We start from the raw sequence: 20,020 nt of genomic DNA, 5'->3' as shown, positions 1-20,020 counted from the left end.
TTGGGATGTATGCAGCTATGTAGATTATGTCTTTGAGCACTAAGAATGCTAAGTGATTTACTGAAGCAAAACATTTTACCATGTACAATTTCTTTTTAATTGGAAAATGTTCTCATACTTTCAAACAAAAAGAATCTTCTACAAAGTGCTACTTTGGTCTCCTCACAGTATAACACAAACATGATAGCTTATGTGACCCCAGCTTTTGCCAGTAGAGTTGCATAACCCCAAAGATGGCCTTAGCAAGAAAATGACAGCTTTAAGCAATCGACCTCTCTTGCCCTCTGATATATTTTACTTAAACATTCAGCAAAATATCTTAATTTTCACAACCAGAAATACCAATGACCTTTAAATCAATGTTTCTAAAAATGTACAGTTAATTAACTCTCTTTGGGTGACAATTGAGAAAGAACAATTTGTCTAATAAAGCAAATGCTAATACATTCTTGAGATATACAGTACATAATTAGGGTGTGATTATGCATTGGCTCTCTACAAGACATTTATGTGTTATGGGAACCTTTTATGATAATGGAGACACAGGACAAATATTTAAAGAGGGCAATGTTAACAGCTAAGGTCATATGAGCAAGCGTGGAAGGTGGAGCCTGCTGTAGGATTTTCTGTAGAAAGATGAATTATTTTGGACATTCTATGACTTTATTTATCCACACCAGCATCACTCTTAGTGCAGTTATAAGTTAACATTTGCATATAGATCTGCATAATAGAGAAGATTTGGGCTTTTCACAAGTTTTTAAATGTTTGTAAAATAAATCATCTGTAAACAAATAATTATATTAATGTATATTAATATTTAAAAAAAAATTCTAAGTACTGTATTATTTGTAATTAAATAGGTGCATGGGAACAGCCATATTTTAAACAACATACGTTTCCTGCTTTGCAGGTTGAATTTCTGATTCTTTTTCAATACAAAAATTGGTGGGTAACTTAAGGAGTAGAAAATGTTGGCTTACAAAGTGAATTTTCTGATTGCATGAATTGATGACTGAGGTCAGCACAATTTCCCTCGTTGACTAAGTAAATAGAAAGATGTGGCTACTAATTTTATAGATGTAGTGATAGTTGTTTTAATATTTATTAAACCAATATTTATGATAAAAAATACACTAAAATCTTTATCAATGCATACAAACTCAACATACATTACAAAATTCTTACTAAATATAAAAGCTAAACCTGTTTTAACCCCTTGACATAACAAAAATATGTGTCCTCACTGGGCTTTTTTCCGTGGGGCCGCATATCTCACTTTTGCAAGGAGCGTGCCGGGCAGCTTGCTCCCAGCACTGAGAGGGGTCCGACCGAAAGCCCTGGGCCCCGTTTTAATAATCAGGACCTGGAAAAGACAACAAGGAGCGGACACACCCTTCCCTGTTCTACTAAAAATGTGTTCATGCAGACTTGCATAATTTCTTCCCAATTCTTCCTCCAAAGATCACTGGTCATCATAATAGGAGACAAGGGAAACATCTTTCCATTAGGGTCACAACAAGAAATAAAAACCCAGAGGAGATTGTAACATTTCAATAATCCATTTAAATCCAAAAAATGGTACAGAAAATTGTTTTGGTAGAATCCAATTTTAAGAAAAGCGCTAGATTCAAACGTGAATGATCTGACATCCCCAATTCGCAATATACCAGAACAGAGAAAGAACAGTTATGCCCTATACACATGACCGGTTTTCCCATCGGAATAAACTCTGAAGGTTTTTTTCAATGGAGTTCCACTCAAGCTATCTTGCATACACACGGTCACACCAAAGTCCGACCGTCAAGAAAGCGGTGACGTACAACACGTAGGACAGGCCTAGAAAACGAAAATTCAATAGCTAGTAGCCAATAGCTTCTCGTCTCGTACTTGCTTCAGAGCATGCATCATTTTTGGTACGTTGGAATAGCATACAGACAAGCAGTTTTCCCGATAGGCATAGGTTCCATCGGAAAAATATAGAACATGTTCTCTTTCTAGGTCTGTCAGAATTTTTGACATAAAAAGTCCGATGGGTCATAGACACGGTTGAAATAGAGGATGAAATGCTCCCGTCTGACTTTTTCTGTCGGAAATTACGCTTGTGTGTATGGGGCATTAGTGCTAACCTTCTTTATGTTAGGGAAAGTACACCAAGTACAAAGATTCCTTTTTTGCCTGATGTTTTTTAAATCGAAAATGTCTTCATAAAAAACATTTTATAAGGAAAATATACAGTGGGGGATAAAAAAAAGAAATTGTATTATTGATGAACTGATCTATGCCTAGCCACCCATAGGCCACAATCTTGTGCTTAACAAACATCAAACTAAATAGGGCAAGTTGTAAAACAATCAAAGATGAAAACTTTGAAATGTCTTGTGATGCCGTACTCAGCAATTTGTCAGCTGTTACACATGTCTGCGGTCTAAGGAAATAATGCTTAGCCTCAGCTTTGTTTGCATTACGGGAGTTTATCAATCAATATTGATACATTATTTAGCTGGATTAATATTAGAGATTCTAGAGTTTCATTTGTCAGATCTGGTGACAGGGTGAGCTAACAGCAGCATCTCTGCATGGTCCCTGAGACTTGCCATTATTCTTTCTGCTGAGTACGGTAGCAATATACTGTATTTTAACTGTAGTCTACAAAATAACTACTTCTACTCTGACAAAGAAGAAATTCAAGTAATGAAAACTCAATCCCTGAGAAGTAAGGCTGCAGGAGAGATTCAGATTATTACCATAAACTATTTAGCTTGTAAATAACTAACCATGGCATAATCGGTGGACATACAGTAACAAATTCCCACTGCATCCCCACCAGAAGGCAAGGCAAAATGCCTTGTCTCCGATGTTGCCAGTTCACATCACTGTGTAGTCACCGTATGCCAGAAAACATTATGAACTTTACTGTGGGGTTGATTTACTAAAACTGGAGAGTGCAAAATCTGGGGCAGCTTTGCATGCAAACCAATCAGCTTCCAGGTTTTTTGTCAAAGCTTAATTGAACAAGATAAAATTAGAAGCCGATTGGTTTCTATGTACAGCTGCACCAGATTTTGCACTCTCTAGTTTTAGTAAATCAACCCCTATGTGACATTTCAATAAAGTTCATTTAATGAAAAAAAAAAGGGAACAATATAATGCCGTTCTGTTGTAATGCAGAAGCTGGTGTAAATGGACCCTTAATCAATCTGCTGAAGTGTGTCCCCAGGAGTTCAGCTAGTCACCCACTAGGCAACACTATCTTGACTCTTGCACAATATAGAGTTGATAAACAAAGTTGTCAATAACAACTTGCATGTCAAAAGACATCTCTGTCCTTTCTGTGACAGTCACAAAACTCTGCTGTCTGCCAGGGGAAGCGGTAAAGCCAGCCATAGATGACCGAATATTGGCTGGTTCAGCAGGGACCAACTAAGATTTGATACATATATGGGCAGGCTGGTTGGTACAACCAGCCTGTCATATTTTTTTAATGCAATCACTGCCAGCAGCTATAGTAACTGGCAGTGATCATTGTGTTCTGCCAGCAAGGGAGGCTACCCGCATACCCCAATGGCAGAATACAACAGCACTGAGAATCAAGCGATTTTCTTAACTTTCACCCCTGGTGGAAGGAAAGAAAATTATATAAGCTGTAGCTTGCTTTATAGATGGAGAGAACGGCTTAACTGTTGACTTTTAATAGAAAGTCAGACACTGCGTATCAGCAAACATGTTGAACAGACTGTTTAGGCTGCTTGTTTTAAAGAAAAAAAAACATGTGTGTTAGAAATCACTAATACGATTATAAACAAACCACAATATTCACATACTTCACTGCTTCCGGACCAGCCGCCAACAAACCACGTAGCTATACATTGGCTCATGGGGCCGAATAGAGGCCGTGCACGCCCGTGCGCGCTGTGCAGCGGGGTTGCCGATGCTCGTGGCCAACATTCGCAATGACCGCTGGCCATGAGCGATCATGACCAGGAGAGACAGAACAGGGATGAGTGTATATAAACATATGCTTCCCTGTTCTGGCAGGAGTGACAGATCGTGTGTTCCTCCTATTAGCTAGGAACCACGATCTGCCACTTCCTCTAGTTAGTCCCCTCCCCCTTCAGTTAGAATTATCTCCCAGGGAACACAGTTAACCCCTTCACCGCCCCCTAGTGTTAACCCATTCACTGCCAGTGACATGTTTACAGTAATCAATGCATTTTTAATCACACTGATCTCTGTATTAATGTCAATGGTTCCAAAAATGTATCAAAATTGTCCGATGAGTCCACCATAATGTCACAGTCATGATAAAAATTGCAGATCGTCACCATTACTAGTAAAAAAAAATAATAATAAAAATGCTATAAATCTATCCCCTATTTTGTAGACGCTATAACTTCTGCGCAAACCAATCAATATGCGCTTATTGCAATTTTGTTACCAAAAATATGTAGAAGAATACATATTGGCTTAAACTGAGGAAAAATTTTTTTTACATATTTTTGGGGATTTTTTTATAGCAAAAAGTAAAAAATAATGTGTTTTTTCAAAATCGTCGCTTTTTTTTGTTTATTGTGCAAAAAATAAAAAAACGCAAAGGCGATCAAATATCACCAGAAGAAAGCTCTATTTGTGGGAAAAAAAATGACGTCAATTTTGTTTGGGTACAATGTCGCACGACCGCGCAATTGTCAGTTAAAGCGACGCAATGCGTGATCGCAAGAAGTGCTCTGATCAGGAAGGGGGTAAATTCTTCCGAGGCTGAAGTGGTTAAGAATAGAAAGGTTCACCGGTATTCTGAGTAGACCTGCAGATTTAATTACTGTACACTTGCCTGGATATCATTATCATGTTCGCTTATTTTATGATAGAATTATTTTGCTTATACTGAGTATATTTTTTTCTTTACTGGAAAAAAAGATGAAAAAAAATAGAAAATACTGGAATAAAATATATATATATTTATGCTTATTTATGGAATTAAGAACACATGGCTTAGAAGCCTTCTAAACTAGCCCCTGGGGGAAAAAAAGCATTCAATGCCTTATTCACCTGCAAAACATGTATATTTTTTATCATTACCTAAAAGCAGGTAAGTCCCAAACTCTGAAGCAAGCTGATATGCAAACCTTGACACTTCCTAGCAGCATTAAAAACTGTCATGCTGATTTGTTCATGTTATTACTGGCTAGTAAAGATGCCCATCCTAATGACTGGCCAGTAGGGAGGTGTGTGTGAAAAGAAATCAGCTTTTTAAAAAAAATCTGCATATGAGAGTCACTTGAACATCAGACTCAGCATTGGAAAAAAAATTCAAATAGAAATATTTAATACTAGAGCAAGTTTTTAAAAAAAATCTCAACAGCTTTCAGTAACCACAAAAAACAAACAAGAATAAAACACTTTTTTTTTTTTTTTATCAAAATGAGAGATGGAGAAAAAAGATGTGATTTTTGAAAGCTATCAATTTTTTGACAATGTCATCCAAAAATGTTTACCTAGACAAGTTTCATTTGAACGGAGTAGCAGTCCATTTTAGTCAGGGATATTAATTTAAATAACAAAGTACAGTCATAAAGCACATGTATTACAGTGTAAGGATGTTAATAAAAATAAAGAAAGAAAGAAATAATGAGAATAAAAAGAATGAAAATAAGAATAAAAGAATAAAAAATAAAGAATTAATAGTATAGTTACAGTATCATTTTAAATGATCTAAGACTAACCCCCCCCCCCCCCCCCCGCCCCTTACTATGGAGAAAAACTGTGCATAAACTGACATATGTATCAAATTGCCTTTGTTTCTTTTGCATGACTCTTACAGGGTTAATAGTGGTGTCACTGGAGCAAGAACACATTTAAATTGATGTTTTATAATATAGGGATTTTAAACAAATGTTTTATTCCATACGTTTCTTTCAGGGTGCAGTCAAACCACCGGTTTTGTCCTGCATTATAAATTTTCTAGAGCCCAAAGCAGATGCTGTTTGCTTTCAGACTCCATCTCTCTGACTGGAACTTAACTATGTAGCCATCTGAGCAGAGCAGGCAGGGGGAAAGATTGTGGGGAGTGAATGAGTACAATTACTTATTCTAATCTGTGTGTAATATAAGTGTCATGCCACATAGTGGTATTTCAATTTCTGCTTTTTACATAGCACTGGCATTCTTCTTGCATGAAACACATTCCTTTCCCCATTTTAAATCAGCATTGTGGTGACTGGGATCTAGATAATTATGGTGGATTGGTTTGTGCAGAATACACAAACAATATACAACAGACAAGGGCAAACCTCTGTCATACCTGCAGCAATCCCTCACATATTAGGGCAATATTATAATAGAATGTGTGTAGTTTCCATAAAATCAGTTGCTGAAGGACCTTACTCCCAAAGTAGGCATCAGATGAGGTCTGAACATTTACCTGGTAAAACCTGAAAAATTTGTGAACAAAAGAGCAGATGGCAGTCTTGCAGATTTGGGAAACAGTTGTCTGTTACCACAAAGCCCAAAAGGCACTCATAGATCTAGTAGAGGGAGCTTTAACAGGAAAGGGTAGAACCTTGTCCCTAAGATCATATGCTTGAACAGTGATCTGTCTGAGCCACAGTGATATGGTGGTTATACTCTATGGAGACAATCGGGATGAAAAAGAGAGAGCATTCGTTTTTTTCCAATAAAGGCAGTGACTGCAGGGAAAACCGTATAGCACAAAATATATCCAGACAGTAACGAGAAATGTCTATCTGATGTCCTGTAGCTGGACAGAGACAGCAGAACAATGCCCTTATTGATATGAAATGGTGGAACTAACTTTGTAAGGAAGAAGGCTTTGTGTAAGACTTTGTGTAAGACTAGAAAGTGTTCTTTACAAGACAAAGCCACCAGCACAAACGTATACCTCACAGAGGTGATGGCGACAAGGGAAGCAACCTTGTCAGTAAGGTGGAAGAAGGAATATCCTTCATACGCACAAAAGACAGCTTTTGAAGTTCCAACAATCAAATTCAAATATGATGGAGTTCCAGCTGGTTTCACAGGAGGATTTACACAAGAGACACCCTATTAACCAATTAATAGGAAACTAGCGACACTTGGAATAAGATTGAAAGGGCTGAGATTTGCCCCTTTATAATACTCAGGGTCAAATGTTGATCCAAACCTGTTTATTATAAGGTCAAGATCTGTCACTGGGGTAAAAAGGCTGGAACATGAAATTCTGCACAGGACAGACCTCTCTTGCAGTGGAAAGACCTCTGATTCCTCCACAGCGATTAAAATACCGTATGTACCATTGCTGTGGCATTGTCTGACTGACTCTGGATTGGATGGCCCTCAATTCAGGAGGCTCAGTGCTGTAGGGATGATTGAATCAACTGAAGTTCCAGAATGCTGATTGGAAAACAGGATTCCTCTGACACCCAAGTGCCCTACACTGACAAAGTGTCTATAACTTCTCTCCAACTTGTCAGGCTGGAATCCATTGTAAGGATTTTCCAAGACATAAGGACGAAAAGCTGAATTCCTGCCCTAGTCCAGGAATAACCTGGTCCTTGTTGTCAGGCAAGTCGGTTTGTCTAAACACTGAGTCGACTAATGCCCACTATCAGATTTTCTGCTGATTTTTGTCTTCAGATTTACCAAAACCATGTAGTAGAAGGGCCTGCCTGATAGCATACATATTGAAACTCCTAAGGTTTGACCTCATATTATATGATTTTGGTAAATCTGAAGGAAAAAAACTGCAGAAAATCTGATAGTGTGTATGGGGCTTAAACCTGATTTTTTTAGTAAATCAACCTCAGTATAATACTGTGGCTGCCATATTCATACAACTATCTTTGAAGAGCCGTGTCCTAACATGGTAATATTTCTGGAGCTTATATGCTGTAGTATGGATGGCCATGCTAACTTATTATCTGTATGCAGACATCCTTCATATCTATGACATTCATTTGGCACCAAGCTACATTACTAATGGCACTCACACCTAAATAAAACACACCTTTCCCAATTAGACATTCAAGATGCACATTTACTAGTTGTATATTATAAAAGATATACATATTTTAGTTCACTGATCCATTTAGAACAGATACTTGCTTCTCTGCAGGTGCACGATTATCCTAGCAGGTATTAATACCTTTAAATAATCACACCAGTATGTCTGTATTCTTTCCTTTAATCCACACTTAGTGTGTTACCTACATTATGGTTTAGTATTATGCAACCATAAAGCTGAGCCATTAGCTTCTCAACATTCCTGGATCTCAGAGCAACAAGTAACACACATGTTCTTCATGTTACAAACCTTGATCTATGCCAACATTTTTCATAGAACTTCCATCTGAATCTTCCACTAAAAATAAAAAGGGAAATATGATCAGTAAAATAAAGGAAACATATTCAAGCATATTCAATAACTTTTTCAACTAAACAAGTCTTGGCCACTTATAGTCGCCTGCTAACAGATGTGCAGAAAAAGCTAACTTTATTCTCCGATCATGCTATAATATAAACAAACTCCAGTTAAAATGATTTGTTTTAAGTTTTGCTTGTTGAAAATACAAATGATAAGAACCTCAGAGTTTTTTGCAGCTGTTTGTGACCCCAATGAGACTATTTATTTCCGTTTACTAGGACAAAAATTGAATGGAAATCTCTTCAATGTGGACACAGACTATACTAAAATACCAATATTCCCGTAAAGCAGGGCCGGCGCAAGGGGTAGGCGGGAAGGGAGGTTGCCCTGGGCGCCATAGGTTTACTTTAGAGATGGGAGTGCCTTCCTTCTGTTACAAGGCTGACAGAAGTAGTGATTTTGACAAACGACAGACTGCTGGCCTTAGGATCCCCTAACCTTGCACATCATGAATGGATGCATGGAGGGGGCCAGTTTGACATATTTGCCCTGGGCACTGCTGTAGAGGTTCTAACCCTTTAAAATTCCATCCAAAACTGAAAATATGAAAATGGCAGCAATTGGTTTGGGATAAGCTGGGTATATGGCAAATTATCTTTTATTCAATACAAATAAATATCAGGGCAGAGCGTATATGACAGCAGAAAACAAAATAACTAATATTAAATTTGTTACCTGCATGCTGATGAGGTTTCTCAGTGTCCTCTGACCCTCCTGCTAAAATACGTAAAAAGTAAGTACTGACTTTTAATAGCAAACTGTGAAATAAAGTTAACAACACTTGAAAATGATCATCTACAGAGATACTGCCGATACACTGCTTTTCAATTTAAATCTGAATCCTTTTAATTTTTGGTATTAGGAAGGGGGGGGGGGCATCATTTTTACCATGTACTGTACCTATTTTATAGCCTACTTGTGCAATAAACAAAACATACAAATACACATATTCTTTAATAAAGAAAACCTGCGTTTTTTCCTGCATGGGCAAAGCAACAAGCTCCCCTTGTATAAACCTTGTATACAACCAGCAGCATATATTAACCTTCCCTTTGCTGTTCTGTTGCCTCATCTGCCCACTAGAATTACTGCATGGCCTGATGAGGCTTGTGACAGTGCAGGTGCTTGCCAAATGATTTCTTAGGCACACTGCTCTGTCACTTAAGGCAATGGAAAAGAAGGGATAGTAAATATGCATAGCAGTAAGGGCTGAAATAAAAAAATAACTTGTTACTTTGCCCTGCTTGGGAAAAAAACTGGTTCACTTAAGAACTCATTAACACACTTCAACACATGCACATGGACCCTTAGTTTTATTGTTGCTGGTTCACATTTCTGTGGTGTTTTGACATGCATTGTCCAAAAAAGTACATGTCATAGAATTGCCAGTGCATGTCAATGCATGACAATAGACCTACCCAAAGTAATAAAAAACAAAAGATAACACAGGTGCATAGATCAGAAGCCAGCATCAGGGTCTTTTAATAGGAAACACTTCAGACATGCAGTACATTATGGCTTTGGGACTCCATCTACATACACATTCATATGTAAACAATGCAACCAGTGCAAAAAAATATTCATGATTGCAAAATTCTCATGAAAAAAATAATATATCTAAATGTAAAATGTTTCTATACTTGTATTTATTAGCTGAGGCATCTGTATAGTAAGGATTTACAATTAAATGTTTTTACATTTCTTTATTAGAGGTTATATTTGTTCCATTATCTTCCTTTTACCATATTTTATTGATCATTTTCAATGGAATAAGAACACATACATCATCATGTCATAAGAACAAAATGTTTTCTTAAAAAAAAGGAGAAACATTACAATTATTCAAATGATCAAAAGAAAAGGCACATAAACATATTATGTAGGTTATACAATTATTAGGTAGAGTAAGAGCCCCACCATGATGTGAAACTTGGTCACCCCCAACCTATCCCCAAACACCCCCTAATGGGCGCAAACTGTGTCCGGGGGTACCACAAATCCACACCACCCCCATGGAACTGTTCTCCACCATGAGATATATGTAATTCACAGTTTTACAATAATACAGTATAATATTTACTCAGTGAAGACATAAGAGGGTTTTAATCCCAGAGAAGGGGGGAGGGATAGGTGATGAGTAAGAAGTGTATAGGGAGGGAGGGAAGAGGGGGGGGTATATGGAACTAGTTGTCATCTACCTCTTTTTGAGATAGGATAGGATGGAGGAGACTAGGTATATAGGTAGACGAGGGATAATGAAAGGGGATATGGGGGTCTTCCTCCTCTCAAGAGTCTTATAATAAAGGACACTGTTTAAAGCGGTTCTTCACCCTAAAGGGGAAGTTCCCTCTTTTTGCTTCGTTCCAGCAGGAGACTCTCTACACGGCGTTGTCTCTTTTTCCCCATCGTAGCTTCAGGGGTATTTAACAATGTCCGGAGGTCTGGATGTCCTGCAAATGAAAGAGGAAGATGTCCTCAAGTTCCTGGCTGCAGGAACTCACTTGGGTGGCACTAACCTCGACTTTCAAATGGAGCAGTATATCTACAAAAGAAAAAGTGATGGTATTTACATTATAAATCTGAAACGGACATGGGAGAAGCTTCTGCTTGCTGCACGTGCCATCGTAGCAATTGAAAACCCAGCTGATGTTTGTGTGATTTCCTCCAGAAATACTGGCCAGAGGGCTGTTTTGAAATTTGCTTCCTCCTGTGGGGCCACCCCGATTGCTGGTCGCTTCACACCTGGTACTTTCACCAATCAGATTCAAGCTGCTTTCCGTGAACCACGCCTGTTGGTTGTGACTGACCCACGCGCTGATCATCAACCTCTTACTGAGGCATCATACGTCAATATTCCTACTATTGCTCTCTGCAATACAGATTCACATCTACGTTATGTGGATATTGCCATCCCCTGTAATAACAAGGGTGCCCATTCTGTTGGTCTTATGTGGTGGATGCTTGCTCGTGAGGTTCTGCGCATGAGGGGAACAATTTCTCGTGAACATCCATGGGAAGTCATGCTTGATCTCTACTTTTACTGGGATCCTGAGGAGATTGAGAAGGAAGAACAGGCTGCTGCAGAGAAGGCTACCACTAAGGAGGAATACCAGGGTGAATGGTCTGCAAATGTTCCAGAGTTTCCTCAGCCTGAAGTTCCAGACTGGTCAGAAGGAGTACGAGTCCCATCTGTGCCCATTCAGCAATTTCCTGCAGAGCGTCCTGAGATCCCAGCCAAAGCAGCTGCGGCAGAAGCAGCAGCTCCCAAACCTGCAGCAGAAGATTGGAGCTCCCAACCAGCTAGCACAGATGACTGGTCTACTGCCCCAACTGCTCAGGCATCAGAATGGGTGGGAACAACTACTGAATGGTCTTAAAAGAAAAAAAAAACATTCTGGTGTTACCCATGTTCAAACATCGTGGTGTATTTGAAATAAACCTGTTTGAGAAAAAAAAAAAGGGGGAAGTTCCGCTAATCTGATCCCTCCCCCCTCCGATGCCACAATCGGCACCTCTCAGGGGGGAGGGGGGTGCAGTTACCTGGATAATCCAGGTATCTGCACCCACTTCCGGGCAGACCGCCGCAGACCCCCGCAGACGCTCCGCCCCCCCCCCCCCGCGCTGTGTTCTGGGAAACACACAGTTCCCAGAGACACAGCGGGCGACCATAAGAGACGCGCAGCGCGGCTCGCACATGCGCAGTAGGGAACCGGGCAGTGAAGCTGTAATGCTTCACTTCCCGATTCCCTGACAGAGGATGGCGGCGGGGGCAGCAGCGAGACGAGCGATCGCTCGTCATCTGCCGCCGACATCGCTGGACCCTGGGACAGGTAAGTGTGATTTATTAAAAGTCAGCAGCTGCAATATTAGTAGCTGCTGGCTTTTAATATTTTTTTTTTAGGTGCAGAACCGCTTTAAAGTGTATCCATGTCACTTTTTTATAGGAAGCCTGAGTGATGTAACCAACAAGCCCAAGTCTGTGTGAAGTCGGATAGGGTGGGTGGTATATTTATATTCCACTTCATTGGAATACACTGTTTGTCCACATTCACCAGGTGCAGGGCAAACGATTTACGATATGTGGCATGTGAAAGTGAAGAGTGGTGTAGAAGATATTTTGCCGAGGTAAAATTGAATGTAAACTTAGAAATTTGGAAATGTGTTCATGCACTTCTTTTCAGGTTGTATTTTTGGGCAGGACCAATAGATGTGTAGCAAGGATCCACGTTCAGAGCCACATCTCCAACAAAGAGGTGAATATGTAGGGGAGAACTTACTTAATTGGGTGGGTGTGCGGTACCAGCTTGTGAATAATCTATAACCAGTTTCTTGCATTGTGACGTTTATTGAGCCTTTGTGTATATTGGTATATGTGTTTTTCCATTCTTCTTCAGTGAAAGAGAGGTCAAGGTTTTTTTCCCACTGTAAACAGGGTCCACTGGATTTAGCATTGTATTTGTAATAGAAGAGAGCGTACATGAAAGACACCGTGTGGTTTTGTGGGGTGGATCTCGTGCAGTATGCTTCAAACATAGTGTGATTGCGAGACCAGTCTAGGGATGTTTTTGGATAATGGAATAAATGTCTCAATTGGACACTGGTCTAGAAAGGAAAATGGGAGTTAAGCCTTTTTGCTTGCAGGGCTTCATATGATAAGAGGGTACCTCTTTGAAAAAAGTGCTCTGCTCGAATTTGTGCATGGGGTCACTTAGAGATTCAATTTTTATTCCATTGAGAGTGATGCCTCTGTATCCCCAGTTCTTCAGAATAGCATCTTTAGGTGCTATTCTAGCGAGTGGGTACACAGATATTTTTTGTGTATGGTTTGGCAGTGCATAGTTTTTTTACTGTCTGTGTACCATTGGGCAAAATTACCATCACTGCCTTCCCAGTGATGTAACATGGAATGAGAGTAAATCTCCCAGTGAGAAAAATTCCCCTCTTAGAGCCTTGGTCAGCTGTCCCTGTAAGAAGTGTTCTCATTGAAAGCATTCCCCTTCTTCTGGGAAGAATACAAACATTTCTAGCATTTCCATATATTTCCTGAATGAGTATTACCTTTTTTTACTGTTGGAGCATAGAATGTTTTGGAAGAATTTACTCAGTCCTGCTCTCACTAAGGTTGAGAACCATTGATCTAGAGGATAAAGTAGACCACACAGGCAGGAGTTGCTGACAGCACATGCCTTGGCTCTACTAATACATTCTAAATAGGCTATGCATCATATGTTCTATATTATTAGTTATATTTAATTTTACAATAAAAGGTTTAAAGTAATGTAATTTGGGCAGCTTTAAAATTAAAACAACCAAGGTTCATATGTTTATATCTTTTAAACCAAAAAAATACCTTTTCGAAAATGTAGCAAATTTAAAGCAATCTTACCTGATTGTAAGACAGCTCCTGTCATACTGCTTTCTGCTAAACACAGAAACAGAAAGATAGTGACAAATTAAAGCAAGAAATATAACTTAAAAAATATTTTCAGAATTCTGAAAATCACAATAAATAAAAAGTAGGCTCGCTCTGCAATATTGAATTACTTTAAACATTAATTTACAAACACCTATAGCACCTAGAGTACATCCTTATGACACTATGAGCCAGTGTACATAGGTGTTTGCGATGTGTTCCCCATACAATCATAGTTACTTGTATAAAGGAATCAAGGCAAAGCATGAAATAACCTAAACCCAACATTAAGTGATCTGGCCATCCAGAGTTGTATATGATTGTAAGTCCACTGAGAAAATACTTTATCCAAAGAGCATAATCATATTCTCACCTTGTTCTTGGCTAGGTTCTGTCATGTCATCTGAGATATCTGTTAACATAGGTAAATAGAAAGATCACATTTTTTAAATTAAGTAATAAAATACTGCAAAATATTTAGTTTCTTTACATCATTGAGATAGATAGAATATGTTGCGTTACTGTCAAGGCATTAGTCTTAATTGTGAACATTTCCAGTATCTGAAATCCCCCCACAAAAAATTATGCTGTTAATGTTTGTTGGGTCTCTTCTGAGATCTACAACTCATGTGTAGGTTTTTGTCACCAAATCAAAAGTCTCTTTAATTCGGAAGTTTCTGGATGAACAAATATCTTTTAAAAACAAATTCATAACAAAACAAATTGCACATGTCTAATTGCAAGTCTCCAACACACACACTGACAAAAGGCTGCTGGGAAACCTGACTTTTATAGGGAGGGGCTGGGACATAGGAACATCCTCCCTATTGGTCTTTCTAAGCCACCTAACCACAGTTTATAGGCAAACCAGTGCATTTTTATTATCTGGTTGTTGTAGTGAGAAATTAGCACATTGGTTTGCTATTTTTTCAAATTGCAAACAGCTTGGGTGTGCAACCCAGACCCAAGACTCATCCTGAGTAATTATAAAAATACAGGTCCAGACAATAAAAAAAAAAAAAGAGTCTGACACTGTTGGGTAGTGGTGCAAGCTTGTTAAATGTCAATTACACTGAAGCTAAAATAATGAAGAAAATTATTCAAATTACATTAAACATTTACTCATTTAATGCAATCTCATAATCACCTGATTCATGGCCGAGTTCTTTCATTTTATTTTCATCATCTGTAAACATACATGAACAGTAATATTTAAAAAATGAGCTATAGTTGAATAAACAAATAGTGCAAAAATGTTTACAATATTTTTACAATATAGATATTATATATATATATATATATATATATATATATATATAATATTTAATGGAGTACCTAGCATACCTGGCACCCAGAGTGGATGATTTTTTAAAAACCCCTCTAACAACAAGATAATAAACAACTTGCACACTAGGGGTAGAAGCAGGGCTGGCCAGAGAAGGGCCCAGAGCATCAGCTGTAAGTATGGATGAACAAGAAAAATGTGTCACATTGTGCCAACTGAATGCCAGGTGGAAATTGACACTACATTGGCCTTGCTTTATGGCTTATAACATGGGAGTAAAGTATTCCCCATCCTTGGTTGTAAGTAGCAGTAATGGGCTGACTATGTACTAGTAGATTTTGAAACAAACGTTTCTAATGATATTCATATGAATACAAATTTGATGACTTGGTGAATGTTGTTTAAACGTACTTCAAAATTTTGTTAACTTTTAAAATTTGATTTTGCAACAAATGTAATTTCTGTAATAAAAACCACATTCACTGTTAGAAATTTGTTCAAGAAAAAAATTCTATCCTACTTTTTTAAATGTTCTCTCATGTTGTCGAGTAAGAATGTTGATTTAAACCCACAAATGATGAGAAAATGTGATATTCTTAAAGCAAAACATTTCAAACTTTTTTTTAACTACTATTGTAGTTAACGGTGAGCTTTAGGCTGTAATAGAAATCCTTCCTCACCCATCTTTGGTGGTTATTAGCAAGCTTAGGCTGTGATAGAAGCCCTTACCCCCCCTCCAGAATTGGTGCTCAGTTGTTTATTTACCTGTCTCTGCCTGTTGACCAGGACTATGTCTACTATCAGGCAGATATCACGCTGCCTGACAGCTCTGGCTTTTTCCAGTGCAAGCACACTGCTACCACACTGCAAGTCACAGGGTGCCACTCCAGCACATCCTCCAAATGGTGGTACCCAATGCAGACCACCCACCCCAGAATGCCATTGATTACAATATATTGCATACAATTCATTTTTGCCTACTTTTCCAATCACTAGAATTTCTAACAAAAAAAAAAAAAATCATTTAACACTTGTGCAGGTTCCCTGTAGGTTTACAGGCTCTTCTGTCTCTGTATTTTTGTGAAGCTGTGGTGGACAAATTAGACTCTAAGTACCACTGGGGAAGAACGTTCAAAGCACCGCAAAAGATTAAATATTTATTGCAATAAAATACTCACCTGGTTCATCAGAAGTTTCCTTCATTTCATCTGTATCATCTACTAAAAAAAACAAAAACAGAAAAATTTACTTTACTGCAAGATACAGTATATTCCCATATTCAATACATTTAAAAACCTAAAAATAAAACCTGTGGCTCCTAGTCACAGTTATAGAAACTATAAATAATAGGGAAAGGGCAATTAAAAATTATAAAAAAGAAGGAACACTATCATAATCTAAGTTAAAAAAAATATAACAAAATATGTAAAAAAGTAATCAAGCAAACATTCAAAATAAATAACAGACTGCAAAAGAGTGTAGGACATACACCCACCCCCTCCCAAATTCTTCAAATATAATATAATATAATATAATATAATATAATAAGAAAGGTCAGGTCTGAGCATGTAGGATCTTTACAAGATCATTTAGAGTGGCTGACTGGGGACAAAGAGAAGGCAAATTTATTAACTACCTTCTTCAGCACTGTGTAAACAAAAAGGAAAATGGGGGAGCTTAATTCCATAATGGAGACAGTATTGACATAGCCTTAAAAGAATGCCAATGGCCAAAATTTATGTAGTCCAGAAACCTTTAGACAAAATAATGGTGGATAAATGACCAAGACCAGATGGCTTAAAGGGGTTGTAAACCCTCGTGTTTTTTACCTTAATGCATCCTATGCATTAGGGTGAAAAAACTTCTGACACTGACTAGCCCCCTCCCCCCCTCCATTTTACTCACCTGAGCCCGTTCGTTCCCTCTGCAGAGACGTGCTCTACCTCTCTGCCTGTTGTCTCAGCTCTTGATTGGGTAGATTGATAGCAGCACAGCCATTGGCTCCCGCTGCTATCAATCAAATCCAATGATGCGGGTGCCAGGGGGAGGGGCTTAGCCCTGCATTCTGTGTAAATGTACACAAAAGCAGGACTCGGGAGCACGCCTGCATGGGTGTCCACCTTATGAAAGCCTTCTCCAATGTGGGTACTCAATGCGGGGAGGAGCTACCAGCGCCGCCGGGGGACCCCATAAGTCAAGGATCGGGGCCATTCTATGCAAAATTAACTGCACAGGGCAGGTAAGTATGACATGTTTCTTACTTCAAAACCATTATTTAGATTTGTTTTCCTTTAACCACTTCCCGACCAGCGCACGACGATGTACGTCGACAGAATGGCACAGGCAGGCATATTGGCGTACATGTACGTCCAATATTCGTTGCCGCCGTGCCATCGGGAGCGCGCCGCCGGCGGCGCGGTCCCGCGCTGGTCGGGGCCCCCGTGAGTCCGGTCGCGGGACCCGCGGACTTGATCGCCGCGGGCATCCCCGCGATCGTCTCACGGAGCGGCCGAATGGAGGAAATGCTGTATAAACAACATTTTTCCATTCTGCCTAGCAACTAGTGACGCTGATCTCTGCTCCATGTGATTGGAGCAGAGATCAGTGTACACTAAATGAAAGCCCAACCCCCCCACAGTTAGTAACACACCCCTAGGAACACTTAACCCCTACACTGCCACCCACTGGTTAACCCTTTTACTGCCAGTGTCATTTACACAGGAATCACTGCATTTATATAGCAGTGATTACTGTATAAATGACAATGGTCCCAAAAATGTGTCAAAAATGTCCGATGGGTCCCCCACAATGTCGCAGTCACAATAAAAATCGCAGATCGCCGCCATTACTAGTAAAAAAAATAATAATAAAAAATTATTAATAAAAATGATATAAAACTATCCCTATTTTGTAAACGCTATAACTTTTGCGCAAACCAATCAATAATCGCTTATTGCGATTTTTTTTACCAAAAATATGTAGAAGAATACGTATCGGCCTAAACTGAGGGAAAAAAATGTTTTTTTATATATTTTTGGGGGATATTTATTATTACAAAAAGTAAAAAATAATGCGTTTTTTTCAAAATTATCGCTCTATTTTTGTTTATAGCGCAAAAAATAAAAACTGCAGGGGTGATCAAATACCACCAAAAGAAAGCTCTATTTGTGGGAAAAAAAGGACGTTAGTTTTGTTTGGGAGCCACGTCGCATGACCGCGCAATTGTCAGTTAAAGCGACGCAGTGCCGAATCGCAAAAAGTGGTCTGGTCTTTGACCAGCAAATTGGTCCGGTCTGAAAGTGGTTAATGACTGCCATAGTAGTTCTGGATTGGTGCAAGGCCAATGCGATACCTATATTTAAAGCAATAGTAAACACCGTTTGGGGACTTGTACTTACAGGCATGCTTATAATAAAGCTTACCTGTAGGTACAAGGAATATCTCCTAAATGTGCACTGTTTAGTAGATATTTACTATTTCTGCAGCTGGTGACATCACAGGCGCATGTGCACTGTGCTCTGTTGGGACAGCATAATGAGTGATGTGCCGCATAAATTACTTACATGTGCATGCACAGTAGTGACATCACCCCAGATCAGTTATTTAAATGGCCGGAGCCCACAAACCTGGAAGGAAGACCAGGTGAAGAGGGAAGCACTGTCATGCTACTTATGGATGAGCGAGTTTGGGGTGGAGAAACTTGACTGGCCAGCACAGAATCCTAACCTCAAACAGATAGAACACCTTTTGGATGAATTAGAGCGGAGACTGCGAGCCAGGCTTTTTGTCTACCTCAGTGCCTGACCTCACAAATGCACTTCTGGAAGAATGGTCAAACATTCCCATAGACACAATCCTAAACCTTGTGGACAGCCTTCTCAGAAGAGTTGAAGCTGTTATAGCTGCAAAGGGTAATATCGAGCCCTACAGACTAAGACTGGGAAGCCATTAAAATTCACGTGTGTGTGTGTGTAAAGGCAGGTGTCCCAATACCTTTGGTAATATAGTGTATATGCCGAAAAATACAACATTTTCTATTCTAACTTTTTTGGGTTGAAGTATTCCCCTTCAAGTGATCACAATCTCTGTGCTTTGTGAAATGAAAGGCATGTGCAGAGCGGAGTTGCAATGCATCATTCCCATGAGACTGTTTCCATGTGAAAGCTGGCTCATAAATGAGCATGATACTGCATGCTCATTCACATGAAAGCTGTGATATGGGGGCGTGGCCAGCGCATGAGCTGAATGGAAGCTCTGTGAGAGAGCTCTGTGACACGAACGGGCATATTAGCGACAATTCACAGCGAATATCGGTAAAAAAGATACGAACAGACAACGGAAGAGTTCCTGAATCCGAAGGTGATGTCAAAAAAGCGGAAAGACGAACGGAAAATGAAAAAACTAACGACATTCTCCTCTCAGTCAGGGGGAGGGAGAAAAAAAGATGGCACAGATCCTCTCACAGCTGCTGTACCAGCAACAGCCTCCTCAGGGAGAGCGCAATACACTGACAGGCCTGATGCTGCTCTAGAGGAATCACCTCAGAAAACATATCTGGAATCTCCTCATGAGGAAGATTACCTCAGTCCTACATGTCGCAGCCTGGCTAAAACTCATATCAAACTGGATTTCACAGGCCAGGAGGTAAGCTATAAAATACCTCATATTAGTCAAGATAACACAGTCATAACTCCTATAGCTTCACCTATAGCCGCATTCCCCACTAATAACCAGCCTATTCTGGACACCCAATTAAAAGAAATGCTATTAACTTTACATACTTCGCTTCATACGGATATTTTACAACTCACAAATCAATTCTCCAAAGCAGTGAACTCCTTAGGTGAAAGAGTACACACTATTGAGAACTCTATGGGAGACATGACCAATACTATTAATGATT

The 20,020-nt window shown here is 39.2% G+C and overlaps 1 protein-coding gene and 1 pseudogene across 7 annotated transcripts in view; one reads left to right on the top strand and one right to left on the bottom strand.

The window, feature by feature from the left end:
• Positions 1 to 20,020, bottom strand: part of MACROD2 (mono-ADP ribosylhydrolase 2) — a 3,459,957-nt gene that overhangs the window by 174,312 nt on the left and 3,265,625 nt on the right. For 2 of the 7 annotated variants that reach the window (XM_077485921.1, XM_077485927.1), the window contains exons 11-16: positions 16,296 to 16,337; positions 14,980 to 15,018; positions 14,206 to 14,244; positions 13,806 to 13,841; positions 9,095 to 9,136; positions 8,309 to 8,356 (exon numbers count right to left, since the gene is read on the bottom strand). In XM_077485921.1, coding sequence (XP_077342047.1) covers positions 8,309 to 8,356; positions 9,095 to 9,136; positions 13,806 to 13,841; positions 14,206 to 14,244; positions 14,980 to 15,018; positions 16,296 to 16,337 — 246 coding nt within the window. The remainder of the gene's footprint in view (positions 1 to 8,308; positions 8,357 to 9,094; positions 9,137 to 13,805; positions 13,842 to 14,205; positions 14,245 to 14,979; positions 15,019 to 16,295; positions 16,338 to 20,020) is intronic. The other 5 variants (XM_077485924.1, XM_077485922.1, XM_077485925.1 and 2 more) reach the window with 5 other exon arrangements.
• Positions 10,769 to 11,878, top strand: LOC143987293 (small ribosomal subunit protein uS2 pseudogene; annotated as a pseudogene).

The sequence above is a fragment of the Lithobates pipiens genome, unplaced genomic scaffold, assembly GCF_037356315.1.
Source record: "Lithobates pipiens isolate NorthernLeopardFrog02 unplaced genomic scaffold, aLitPip1_a1.2 Scaffold_18, whole genome shotgun sequence".
Lineage (NCBI taxonomy): Eukaryota > Metazoa > Chordata > Amphibia > Anura > Ranidae > Lithobates > Lithobates pipiens.
The sequence above is the reverse complement of the archived record's forward strand: the minus strand, read 5'-3'. Positions and strand labels throughout refer to the sequence as shown.